This window comes from Thunnus maccoyii, chromosome 12 (genome assembly GCF_910596095.1).
Source record: "Thunnus maccoyii chromosome 12, fThuMac1.1, whole genome shotgun sequence".
NCBI classification, from domain to species: Eukaryota; Metazoa; Chordata; class Actinopteri; order Scombriformes; family Scombridae; genus Thunnus; species Thunnus maccoyii.
In genome coordinates, this window is record NC_056544.1 from 2,635,423 (window position 1) to 2,649,760 (window position 14,338).

General features: G+C 38.5%; 1 protein-coding gene across 1 annotated transcript in view; it reads right to left on the minus strand.

Annotated features, from left to right (window-relative positions):
• Positions 1 to 4,350: 4,350 nt before the first annotated feature.
• The window catches only part of LOC121908229 (CASP8 and FADD-like apoptosis regulator), a 29,045-nt gene continuing 19,057 nt past the window's right edge, over positions 4,351 to 14,338 (minus strand). Inside the window, 3 exon segments of the mRNA XM_042428088.1 lie at positions 4,351 to 4,898; positions 5,281 to 5,293; positions 5,295 to 5,350. Of these exon segments, the coding sequence (XP_042284022.1) occupies positions 4,402 to 4,898; positions 5,281 to 5,293; positions 5,295 to 5,350 (566 nt within the window). The 3' untranslated portion in view covers positions 4,351 to 4,401.

The window sequence follows — 14,338 nt, forward strand, 5'->3', positions numbered from 1 at the left end:
GCCAGTAATAGATTTCATGCCATTCCAAAGGTCCCTTGTGTTACGATTGGACATCTGTCCTTCAACCCTTTCCTTACAGTTACGTTTACCCTGTTTGATAATTGCTTTTAGCTCCCTTTGAACAATTTTAATCTTGTCTTTGTCACCACTGAAGAATGCAGTTTTCTTCCTATTAGCAGCAGCTTTAACCTCTCTTGTCACCCAAGGTTTATTATTAGAGAAGATTTTTATATAGAGAACTATATTCTTTTAGAGAACTCCCTGGGCAAGTAGTAAGGTCGGCAACTTACCACAAGCAGCTCAATGTTTGGGTCACACAGTCTCTCCTTCATCGTTACATGACCAGGATGATGCCACTGATCATTAATGTAAAGGCAAACACTGCCACTCTGTTTTTTGCCAGTCCTCCCTGGGTCTCTGTCCATCCTGTGTAGTGAAAATCCTTCCATTTTCACATGGGATTCTAGTACCCTGTCAGACAGCCAGGTCTCCATGAAACATAGTAGGCTGCTCTTTCGGTATAGGCAATCATACCTCAAGTAAGCTGTCAACTCATCTGCCTTATTAACCAGGGAGCGGACATTCCCCATAATAATGGAGGGTAACACAGGTTTATACCCCCACCAGCTATTCCTGACTTGGACCCCTTTCCCTGCAGACTCTCTTTCTGGTCTTCAGCTTGATTTCAGACAAGTTGACATCAAGATCCAATCCACCTGACACAATCAAAAATTGTTAAAAATCATTAAAAACACATAAAAACAACACAACAGATGCACAGGTGGCAGAGTCGCCAGCAAAGGGTGGCACCTCAGGAGAATGTAAAGGTAACTTTTAATGATAAAATAAAATGTGATAATTACACCAACAGATCATAATGATTTATCAATAACCTGCATGTTCTCATCTAAAATTTATAATTATATCAACATTCTTTCATTATAAATCTAAGACAGCTAGATAAAGTATTTGTATCTGAAAATGAGTTCATGTTTGGGGTTCACCCTAAAATGTGTTGGTCATGATCCAGCTAACTGTCAATAATGTTATGACAGTCACAGATGAATTTTAAGCCAACTCAAAGAACCAGAAAATCCAGATTCAAATCAACATCAACATTTTAATCTGGAGAATCCGGTTATCCACATACGAAGAACAGGGCCCTGATCTAATCATATGGAGTGAACAACATGGCGTACTGTGGAGAAAGGTTATGTTTACAAGGTTAGATTTTTATTTATTTGCGTTATTACAAATGTCAGTCAGATTTTAAATGACGTTTTCTTATTTTTTTAAAAGAACTTGGAAATTCAGGTTTCACTGCGGCTCCCAGATACTATGAAGATTTGAGTAACTTTGATAACTCCAATGGTGTTGTGGTGTTCAAAACCTTAAGGAATTCTAATTCCATTCATACTGCACCAGACCTTTCTTCAATGATTTTCAGTCTAATGGTGTAGTCACCTGGCCAGTTTTGGCACTCCCTCTGCAGAAATGTATTTCCCCTTTATCCTTGGGAAGTGAAAAGTGGTGCTTTGGCAGTACTCCGTGTTAGTGCTTAGAGAGGTGAGCCTTGACATGGATCCCCAGCTGCTTTCTGTCCAGATCCACTTTGCAAACTCTCATCAAACAAGCTAAATTGATGCTGAGGGCGGAGAGAGAAGGTCAGAGGAGGAAAGAGAGGGGAAGCGGGGGGGAGGTGGGGGGAGGCAGCGACAAATGAGATGGGGAGGAGAGAGAAAACCAGAGAGGAGTGCAGTCTTAAGAATGGAGTAAAAAAAATGAAAGGCGCAGGGAAAGAGCGAGAAAAATTCTAAAGACTGACAGATAGAAAAGAGTGCGGTTCTCCATTAAGTCCTGTCCTGGAGCGCTGCAGAGAACAGAGTGCGACAGCTCATTAACTTCCATCATGCCTCGCTGTTTCCTGCTTATAAGAAGAGACCGTGAACCCGTAACTGCTTTCAAGACGCTGCACTTTCTTTTGCTAGTTGTTGCTGTTATTTTCTGATATGAGTGCTGTGGCTTTAGAGAATCTGACTGATGTAATAACACAGACAGAAAGACAGAGAGAGAAGGATGAAGAGAGAGATGCATCATTATCTGAACTCCAAACTATGGACTCTGTAATTTCTACACTCTTCTACTGAGTCCTCAGAATGAACAGTCATATTTGCCTTGCAAGGAAGACATCAGCACTGACACCTGCTCTGTTGGTTTCTGGCGTGAAAGAGAGGCAGGGGGGAGTTTCTAACAAACTAACGCCAGACTGGACTGGACAATCTGTACAGAAGGAGGGAACAAAATGCTCTGTTTCCATTGCCACCACATGCTGCTGATAGACGTTCAGTTAGACTGCGAGTGAACAGTTGTAGGACTTAACAGAGAGCCAGCTTGGTAGATCAGGACTGTGACAGCTGGTCATTCATACTCGGTGCTGGAGGGGTTTGGGAGTGCAGGGAGTAAAAAAAAGGCCTGTTTAGAATAAATGCCTGTTTAGGTTTTTTTTTTGCATAAAATTATATCTGTGTACTGTTTGTATAAAAGTTGTATGATACAAGTTACTATGGAGAGCTTCCTTCTCACAATCTTGAAATCAGGTGATGATGATTCTCCTTGTGTTTGTGAGAGAGTGATACAAAACACTTTCCATCAAATTTTGACAGGTCCAAGTCAGATCGCGCCACCTCACCGTTAGTCCTGCTTTACTGTTAAACTCTAGTAACCTCAACGTCATAAAACCAGATCCTTCTATGTCACCGTGTCTCGTCCCTGCCCTCCAACAATGAGAGGATGTAAAGCAATAAGGGGGTAGGGGATGTCGAACAGGGCTACACCTTTGTTCTTCAGTGAACATTCAAAATGTGATGCAAGGTAGCTCAATGAATCCTTGACAATGAATGCAAAGTATATGGTGGGACAAAAAACCTAAAATAGACAAAAGGTGAAAGGTAAAAGTATGCAGTTATATGGGAGGAAAAGATTTTAAAAAATGTGAATGAACACTATCTACATGTGTAAAAGTACAAGTGAAGACATTTAATTTAGGAAACCTGGTAAAAAAATAAAAAGTTTAAAAACATGAATGAACACTATTTATAAGTGTAAAAGCACATGAGAATGCATTTAAGTTTGGAAACATGGGGAGAAGAAATAAAAAGTAAACCCAATCTATAACTATAAACTAGAAACACAGAAGAGAGAAAACACTAGTGAAGATGTTTAATTTAAGAAACCTGGTAAAGAATAAAAAGTTGAGTGAAAAAATTGTAAAAATATCCCCAACAAAGTTTAAAAACATGAATGCACACTACCTACAAGTGTGAAAGCACAAGAGAAGGTGTTAAATTGTGGAAATATGGGAAGAAAAATTTAAAGTTAGATAATAGATAACAAAAGTTTAAAAATATGTACGAAGTGAATTAATCACGATTAATGATGTGTGTGATGTGATGTGCAAACATTTTTTAATGAAGAATATGGAGAAGAAGAAAAAAAGAAAGATTAGAAGTTTTATCTGTAAGAATAAGTAACAATAAAATGAAATCAAGAATAAACCTATACAACAAACTCATTAAAAAATTCTCATAAACAACACAAATTAAATATTACATGTTTGAAAAGGAGTAGGAAGAAGTATACACAGTGCAGTGCCTGTTCAAAACGTGCCTGGTTGGAACAGGCTGATTACTTGGCCTCCAGCCACTACTTCAGTGCATAGAGAAGTTAATGCAATTGATGTAAGGTGTGAATGAGTATATACACCAACAAGATGAAAGAACCTAACATTCTATTATACAAGTACTCTAATAGTAAATGTTTTATGCTCATTTCAAGTAAAATAAGAACTTTATTTAAAAATAAAATAATGTGCATCCTAAAATAAAGTGGATCAATCATATTTGCGCTCTTAGATCGTTCCTATTTTCTGTTCCTTCAGTTTGGATTTGAGTGGGTATGTTTGCTACAAAGAATTGTGCTTTATCTGTAGTGGCGCTTCACAATCGCTGCCGTCTCAGAGCGTATGAGACAAACTGGTTTTGAACTGCCTCTGGGAAGTATTTCCTTTGTTTTACGCATGTAACTACAGTCATTGTGTATTGGGCTCTGAGTGCTTGTACCTGAACACCTCCTGTGTAGTGCTGATCTGCTAAGCGTGCTGCTAACGCTCCACTTTCTGTCTAGACATGGGGTAAGGTTGTCCATTCTTGATTAAAAGCTCTGTTTTAGCTGTCTAATTTCTCTTTTCAGAGCACTGTTCTCTGACTCTAACACGCCTCGTCTCTGCTCTCTCTGACATACTGCAGTCTGTCTGCAGAGCCCTGAAGTTCCGCCCTTCCCCTGCACAGAGCGGAGCGGCTCATTGAGTGCTGCTTTATTCAAAGTTTATCAATATTAAATGTATCACGTGGCCTCTGTTAGAGCCTTCAGGTAAACGGAGTGATGATGTCCTTGTCCTGGCTGGAGTTGATGTTCATCAGTCCAAAAGTGACTCCAGTATACGTCTGCGTCTGTAGGGACTGAATAATAGCTGGACAGCCCATCACACCCATCTGTCTCCAGATCCTCATCCCGATGTTCCATCCTGGCACAGAGCTGGAACTCGGGGACACTGTACGTCTGGATGAAGAAGAGTTTGCGTCTGCCAGCCAGCATGGGGCATGCATCTGCAGTGAAAAGATGTCTGACCATGTCAAGACGTAGACCTGCAGTGTATGAGTCTGTAGCCAGGAGATGACTGGCTGTGCCGCGGATAATTATGCAACAGATGAAGCCATCGCTTCCATGGTTCTCTCTCTGTCTAAAAATCCCTCTAAGAGTTGAAAGAGTGTCATCCACACTCAGTGATTTGCGGAGGACTACACTGAAGTGAAGAGTCTTAAATGTATGTTCCAACATCTCTGAGTGAGTAAGGAAAGATGAAACCATGCATTCAAGTTTTACACTGGTGATAAGTCACTAAAAAAGCACATCAGACTAGGGCTGTCTGTTTAACAATTTCTTGAAATTGCTTTTTGCCCAACCAACAGTCCAAATCCCCAATATTCAGTTTACTATCATATGAAACAAAGAACAGCTTCAAATCCTTACAAATGAGAAGCTGGAACCAGGGAAAGTTTATCATTTTTTCTTTGATAAATGACTAAAATGATAAATAAACTATCAAAATAGCTGCAGATTAATTTTATATCAGTAAACTCATTGATTCATGGACTGGTTGTTTCAGCTCTAATTCATATCAAACATAATTTTTTAGTGGTATAGTCTGACTGTGGCTCTTACTTCCATCATTACCCCACACAGTCTATGATAACACATACTCCTCTGAGATCAGTGTTAAATTTGTACCAATCTAATGGACTTGGCAACACAAAAGAGCAAGAAGAGACATTTCATTAATGCACTTAAATAATTATACATGTTGAAAAATACAACAAAGAACAAAGTTATCGGCACAAACCTTACCTGACAGTTCTGCTCTCTGTATGCAGGCGCTGGGATGTTTTCTGTGGCTGAAATGAAAGTAATAATATGAAGGTGAATATCAAAGTGAATATCAAAGTGAAATACAATGACTGAACTGGGGCTTTCCAACTCTGCTGTGGCTCAGGAGGTAGAGCAGGTCGTCCACTAAACGGAAGGTTGGCGGTTCGATTCCTGGCTCCTCCAGTCCATATGCTGATGTGTCCTTGGGCAAGATACTTAACTGCATATTGCTCCTGATGGCTGTACCATCAGTATATGAATGGTTAGTTTTCTCTGATGGGCAGGTTGGGACCTTGAATGGTAGCCGCTGTACCCATTCAGCATGTGAATGTGTGTGAATGGGTGAATGTGATTCGTAGTGTAAAAGCGCTTTGAGTGGTTGGAAGACTAGAAAGGCGCTATACAAGTACAGTCCATTTACCATTTACTGGGTAGATATTAAATAATAGTTGCCAACAGGACTTCCATTGTCCTGAAATGGGTATTTTGACTTACATCTCTGGTAAGAACATTGGTTGTTATAATTTGCTAATATCATGCCTGTCTTGCCAATGTGGAGGGACTGTCCCAGTCTTGTTTGCTGTGGAGAAAAGGAGCTATTTGGGGTGGGGGATGGAAACTAAAGAGCAGATGTTTTTCAGAAGTATTAAATTTATGAGAGAAAAAAAATAATAAGCATGAACTGTTATATACTGTCTCACTCACAGGAACTCTGCACCTTTGCTGTTGACACGAACGTTGTTCAGATGTTACATACAACTAGGAAAGGAGTAAATGGAGAGACATACAAGTAAATATAAGTAATAAAGTATAATTTCAAGTACTTGGTAAACTGTTCTACTTTTATTTGTTCATATCAGTCACTTTTGTTGCAAATGGAAGTATAGGTTGGTTAATGAGTTGACTTTCATATTAGCTTTTGGGATGCTTTAGGATCACTGTACATGTGAAGTTACAGTGTTTGGTTGGGATCAGATCATATGTTTCCTGTGCCAAGTATTCTACTTTATTCCTCTTTATCAGTTTCCTTCTCTGCATTTTTCCTGTCTAAATAATATGTAAAAATGTTATACTTCACATTCGCTTTACTCAGTAGGTGATTTGTTCATTTTTAACAGAGGGGGGAGCTCAGTGGGAGGGTTAAAGTTAATTGTGATTATAATTTCAATATAATAGAACTGCTATTAGGCTAAATACATATTTTGTGTAGGCCTATTCTTTTACTGGATGTGGACACTGAACATTTGAATAATGCTAATTTTCAAAACACACCATAGTCTTCATGTTATGAACTTCACCTTGAATTATGTAACTGTAGCAGCTGAGTGTGGTGTGGTCAGTGCAGGTTAATTTCTTCAATCACATTACCTGCTCCACTCCTAGGTTACATCTATAGTTAAAACTATATCTGTAGTCATGTCTTCCCTAAAATATTTAGTTACAGAGGTGGCTTGGTTTGGGGGGGTGTTTTCAGCACCACAGACGCTACTGAATGATCATAGAAATATCATAGGAATATTATAGGAATACTACAGGCAGCAGTATGTCTCTATGATCCTCTTTCTCTCTTCCATTGCTATGTTGCAACTTGTCACTTTGATCATGAAGGTGACACTACTCTATAGACTATATAGGCTACAATATAGTATAGAATTAAGTATTTGTACAATATAGTTTAGAGAATATTACAGATCCAACACGAAATTGATAGAAGGGTGGGAATGAGAGAAAAAGGCGCAATTACAAGTCTGTCTGCTACTTCAGCACCAAGGACAGCATCATAGATTTATCAATACACAGCACAGTTAGGCTACTGATATTTCAGAACCATGGTCTGGGCCATAGATTCTAACTTGCGCAAACCTCAGTCAGATGAAGGATCAATGAGTCAGGCAGACTAGACAAAAATATTCAACTAAACTACCTGCACTCTCTCTGCAGGTTAACAAGTAGGATGCATTTTGGTCATTTTGCTAACAAGGGGATGGCATCCCTCCTCATCTCCCCTCACATTGCCTACTGACTTTACTGTATGTATAAATGTTACAAACAGCTCACCACCCTCAAACATTACTTTCATTTCACATTTTGTCAAGGAGCATTTTATTGCTTAACTCTATAAATAAAATATTAAAAGGCAAAAGTAAAATACACTACCTGATGTCTTGTACATATTCACTTTTTTGGCTAGATCAACCCTGCCAGTGTTTCTTAAGCATTCCTCTACTAAGTGCAGCCTTTTAGATGAAATTTTATCCAGCTTCTCTGGTTCAGTAATTACATCCAAAAAATTCTGTCACAGCATGTCAAAGAAGCAAAGTAAAATTGCTGTGCAAAATTAATGTAGTTTGTTAAAAATAATTACATGCAAAAAGGAAAAAAGGTTTTGACATTTTTTGTGTCAAGTGACAACACCAAAACTCCCCACCCACACAGTAACCAGTATACACTCATTCTTTCACCATTGAATGGTCCATCTCTTCACAAGGTAACGTGCTACCTAACAAGGATTTCACACTGTTCAGATCTTTATTTCTTTTATTTATATTATCACTTAGCCATAAGTACTCTGCAGTGAGGGAAACAATGATCATTCAAAAGAACTACATGTATGTTAACTTGGATTGTTGAAATATGTATGATTCATCAGATATCTCAAAGCAAGGGTTCTCAACCATTTGTAACCCAAGGCCCATTTCTGATTGTTAAAAAATTTCCAAGGACCACCTTCCCAAATAAAAGAGAAAAAAACGTAACATGACAAAAAAAAAAGGAGAAACAGTAAACTGTGCTGCAAATATGTGTTTTGCCACTGTCAGCTGTAATGACCAAAATAAATATTCTGCTTACCCTCAGTGAGACACTCGGGCTTGCTTTTGGGAAATAATTAGATCAAGTCATCAAGTGAGAGGCTGACATGCAGAGTAGCACATACGCACAGCGCTAGGCAAAATCAGCTCCTCTGTAACCGTAAAGGGTTTCTTGCTATGAGCTACATGAGCAGCAACCATATAGCTAGCTTTCAAAGTGGCTTTTGACTGAGTTGTTGATGTTGTGATGACTTTCTGTTGTGCCTGAAGCCCGTTCCTTTTCCTTAAGAAATATTAGTTTGGCTTCCCAACACATCCTGGGTGCTTTGTGTTTAAGTGTCTCTGGAGCTTCGATGGTTTTAGCGCCTGATTGGACAGGATTTCACCATTCATTATGGATGCGAATTTAATGTATTCAGGATCATATTTCCTCACCACCATTTTGGAACTTTTATGGGTGCAGGTTCTCTCCCACATCACTTTTTCGTTTCAAAAACCGATCCATTTTGTGTCACTGCGTACGATGGAACATTAGCTAGCTAACAGGGGCGCCACACGTTTGTCTCTACCTGATGATGTGGTGATATTCAAACGTAACTGGTCAATGAAATTATGCATTTTAATTTGATGTTTTTTATTTATTTGAGTTTTTGAGCACATTTAGATACAAAAATAACTAGCTTTGTAAATGATCAAAAAAATAATAATAATAATTTTAATCTAACTATTTGGCAGTACCACTGCCTCCGAGGCCAACTAGATGGTGCTCAGAGGCAGAGAATGGATGTCTTAAAGCATATCTCTCCTCAATCTTGGCAGAAACTCCCTGTGCTTCAGAATCCTCTCCACCTCATCTCAGCTGGTTCTGACCACCTTCCTCAGGATATCATAATGCCTCAATTGCAGCACGAGCTCTGCCAGAAACAGACAAGCCACATTATTGTTATAAGTTTCACACAAGTGGAAGAGCCTCTTGTGTTCACCACTGAGAGACTCAGCTATTAGATTAATAACCTGAAGTAGATGTTTGTCGGGAAGAGCCATTGATGCAGGAAGATGATGACTGATGATGTTTAACAGCAATGAAGACAGATATGATGATTAACAAATAGGAACTTTCACGTTGGATCGATATGCCTAGAAACCGGATCAGATTAAATACAAACACTGCACAATGCTGGTGCAGCACCAGAAAATACGAATGCAGGTTTTTTTTTTTTAACTTTTCAATTGAAGACTAATTTATATCAGAATTAGGCTACAGTGTGTGTGAGTGCGTGCATACAGCAACACACACACTGAGAAATAAAGGCGGGGCTAGAGAGGGAATGAGAGCGAAAAAGAAAGAGAGGGAGAGAGAAGGTAAATCAGAGAAGTGTTTGTGTGTGTTCTTTTTTGTATTTTTTTTTTCTCAATTTAGACATGCACCTGCAAAGATATAGAAATAACTGTTTTTATAATTAAAAAATCCTTGTCATGTATACTTCATTAAAACAAAATAAACAAACAAAATAAACCATCAGGACATTATATAATAATAATTATAATACTACTACTACTAGTAGTAGTAGCAGTAATAATAATAATAATAATAATAATAATAATAATACCAAATTTTTTTTCAAGATGACACAAATTAGTAAAGACATATTTTAATGTTTGTCTTGAGGACATGCAGACCCAAGATGAGCAGTGCAATGATGACTCCCTGAAAGTCCTCAGATAGGGTGTTAGCATAACAAAGGGTCTGAGCCTACCCACAGATCACCCCCATAGTTAGCCTGATCCTGTTCACCTTCCACTACCTTTCATCTTTCACCACCTTAAGTCTATGGTTTTCACACTTCCCATCCTATATTGTACGGTTTTCCCAATTACCTTTTACTCCCATTATGAAGTCATCCTCTTGTCTGTGTGCATGTGTGTGTGCATACAGCAACAGAAACTGAGAAAAAAAAAAGCCAGAGCTAGAGAAGGAGAGAGAAGATCATTATAATCAGGCAATTATGCAGGCAGAATTAGAAACCTTATTTTCTCTTGTGGCAGGCTGAGTGTGAAGTAGACTAATCCAAGGATGTGACTGACTATCCTTTGTTAATATGGAGCATCTGTAGACATGTATGACAACTAAGATTTGGAAGTGAAAGCCTGTGATTTTGGCTTCTGGAGAACTCGTGAGTCAAGCAAGGCTCCTCAGGTTCTAATTTGCATTGATGAGGATTTTTTTTCTCTTTCTTTCCTTCTCTTTTCACTCAGTGGTAGTGAGTAAGAGATCAGGGCAGTTGTACACTCCAACAACCCAAGACTATGGCTGCACACAATCAGTGTCTTCCAGTTAGTGGTGTATAATTATACTGCATGTTTTGAGACATTTAATTCAATTTCATATAGTCTGAGCATTGCTGCCGGTTTTTGATATTGTTGTTAATGTCACGGACTGTGAGTGTGTGTGAAAGAGGGCATGAATGTATAGTATGTGTATGCTTTATCCCTGAAAAAAAGTATACATTTGTAAACTTTATTATAAAATAGAATGTCTTAAAAACATTGAAATAATCTAAAAATGTTTTGTGGTTAAAAATAATAGGTGGACAGTCTCTGGACCTTCCCACATAGCACCCCATGGCTAGCCTGCTTCCAATTAATTCTGGTTAACCTTTCACCTTTCACTACCTTTGTCTATTGTTTTTGTTTTTTTTCCATCCTATGATTGGAAGTTTTCCCCATTATATTTTGTTAACCTCTCAGTACATTAAGTCTACAGAATTCAGTTTTTTGCCCACATATACTCTGCAAAAGCTGTCAAGGATTCAATGAACTACCTTGCATTACATCATGAATGTTCAATGTTGGGCATCCTTCTCCCCCAAACATCATTGAAATGGTTCAGGTTAATCCAGCCATTCATACGTACTGTGTTATTGGTAACACCACCCTCTCCTCTCTCATTGGTTAGGGTTAGTACCACCCACATCCTCTCATTGGTCAGAGGCAAGAGCCACTGATGTAAAACGATCTAATTGGATGACGTTGGGGTTACTATAGTTCAATAGGAAGGATAGTTGGCACAATCTTATTGGGACCTGTCAAATTTTGATGGAAAGCGTTTTATATCACTCTTTTTTGTGCACAGTGGTGGGTTGTTCATCAAGGTATGTATACCTTTAATTCCGTGACGAACTGTAATCATTGGTCTAGGTGTCTGTATGCTTCAACCACCAATCAACCACGTCTAAAGGCAAAAGTATTTATACCTGTTGGAACAGTCACGCTGAAAGGCAGGATGAAAAACCTGCCGACACAGCGTGAGATGTGATGAATCGGATAAAAGTGCTGGAAAGTTTGTGCTGTTATCCAGTCTTCCCTTAAGGGATTCATGGTGTCTCACTGTATAGAAGACAAGTTTGGGAGCAGTTGTGTGGGAAATGAAAGAAGTTCAAACCCAGCATCCTTTCACACCTCTGCACACCTGGCCAGTTGCTGTATAAAATGGCAACTTCACCGTTGAAAAGGTGTTTTAAGCATTTTGTTTGAAGCATACTGAGACCTTAGTCAGCTGTTCTGATCCAATAAACTTTTTTTTCAAATTCAGCAAATATCTCCTCACAGTCCGCTAGCTGGCCCTTCTGTGTGTGCGCTGAAAAAAAATCGACTGTCCATACACAGCACTGGCTCTGTAAATTGGCATGTAAACAAAGTGGCTTGGAGCAAGCCACACAACAATACTCCAGCCAATCAGTAGCAGGGGGCGTTCTTGCTCACGCACAGGACAGGAGGAAGTCATCAGAGCAGCAGTCTGTGTGAGGAGATGACAGTCTCCAGTCTCCAGCACCCATTGAATGGTGGGAGGACTGGCGAACTGGAGAAAGAGAGGCTGTGACCTATTCACATAACTATGAATATATGACTAGTTGGCAAATCAAGTAAAACCAAATATAACACGTATGATGCAAGTAATTCAATTGTATTTATAGAACCCAAAATCACAAATCACAGTTTTGCCTCAAAGGATTTTAGCAATCTGTACAGCATAGTGAAAGCAGCACAGCATCAGAGCAGCAGCAGCAACTTCAGTCCTCCATCTGGGTTCACAAGGGATGTGTTCAGGCATTGTATTAAGTGTAGGTCACCTGCATTTTGCAGCACTTTTAGCCCAACACACAACACTGTAGTTGAGCAATGTAAACAGATGAAAATTGAGTTGAAGCGCAAAAAAGCAGCAACAGAAATCAACACGCACATAATGACAGATTACAGTGGGTATGTCACTCCTTACTGTGCTAAGTAGCAAGGATTCTCAGCAATAGAGCAGTTGCTCTTGCAGTTATCTTATTGTCCACTGGTGTCCTTCATTATCATTTTGATGGAAATGTCTTTGAGATCTTAATTATCTGCACCAAATAAGGCAGTTTAGGCATTGGTCTTCAATTGTTTGATCAAAATTCAACATGCTAGCAACAACATTCCCTCTTTCCTCACTGGTAGCAGCATAAGGTCTTCTGGTTTAAGGAAATCATTGCTATTTTGTCAACAAAAAAGCACTCCAGAATGTTGCTTTGCTTAGTTGTATCAGCGAGGCCAATCACACAGCTCATTTTCCTCAGTTCAGTGGTGGAATGCAACAAACTACATTTACTCTCAAGTATTGTGCTTAAGTACAATTTTAAGGTACTTGTACTTTAAGTATTTCCATTTTATGCTACTTTGGAGGCACTACATTTCAGTGGAAATATTGTACTTTTTACTACACTACATGTATTTGATAGCTTTAGTTACTAGTTACTTTTCTGAACATTATTTTATATGTAAAACATATGGTCAGTTTATAAAATAAGCATTCTTATTAATTTAGTACCCAACAGTGTTGTTAACATTAGATTTACCTTGACAGTATTACAACATTAAAATGCTTACTACATTTACAGTATATGTCAATGAATGAATATTAAAATTCCAAAAATATATATGATAAATATAACACTAAACAGGGCCATTTTGCATAAAGAATACATTTACTTTTGATATTGTAAGTACATTTTGCTGTTAATACTTCTGTAATTTTACTTAAGTAAGATTTTAAATGCTTTTACTTGTAATGGAGTATTTGCTAATAGATTTCAGTTCTTCCACCACTTATAACACTTTCCCGATAGAATGGGACAGTGGTATTTCCTTCTTTTCTGTGCTTGATTTTTCCAAAACAGACATACTGCAGTGGTGTAAAAAGGTTTGATTTATTAGAATTTAATGACAAATATTTGCAAATATAAATAGATACAAAATGAGAAGTAATATTATTCAGATATTGTGTTTTTGACTGAGAGAGTCCTGATGCTTCCCCAGATTTTCATGGTGAGGGCATTTTATTTTTGTTAAAGAGCTCGTCATGTGCTGCAACCAGCTTGGTGTTTGAGAAGAAACCAGCAGCCAGGACATTTGGTGGAGAGATTATGTGTGTGTGTGTGTGTGTGTGTGTGTGTGTGTGTGTGTGTGTGTGTGTGTGTGTATGCGCGTGTGTGTTTATGTAAGACGCTAAGTTTCAGTTCTCGCCAGCATGCATACTTGATTTTTGGCAATGGGATTCATACATACAATTTCTCATTGTCTCTATTTCTCTTTTATTTACACAGACGCTCTAATTCTATTTCACTGCTAAGGTCAGATTTATAAACCGGCGTAGCTTATTCAACAGCTGGCACAACGTCAAGCCTTCATGTGCTGAATTTCAATGCAGGAAAATATAGCAGTGTTCTGGAAAAGTCTTATTTCTCCTAAACTATCTACAAAATGAGTTTCTTAATACATTTAAGGTACAGTATAGAGCAGGCAGAGAAAAACATGGCACTGTATGATAACTGACACCTGCAGAGCATCATGCTAGTGGGTTTAATTTATCGCTAACATGTTGTCAGCATGCTGGTTAGCTTAACATAATATGGTGATGTGGTCAAGCATGTTAATTTGGTTGTTTCTTTGGTTGGGACTTTTTTTTTATTGGACAGCTGTGTATGTGCACCTGCTCTCTATCTCTCTTTTCTCTTTCA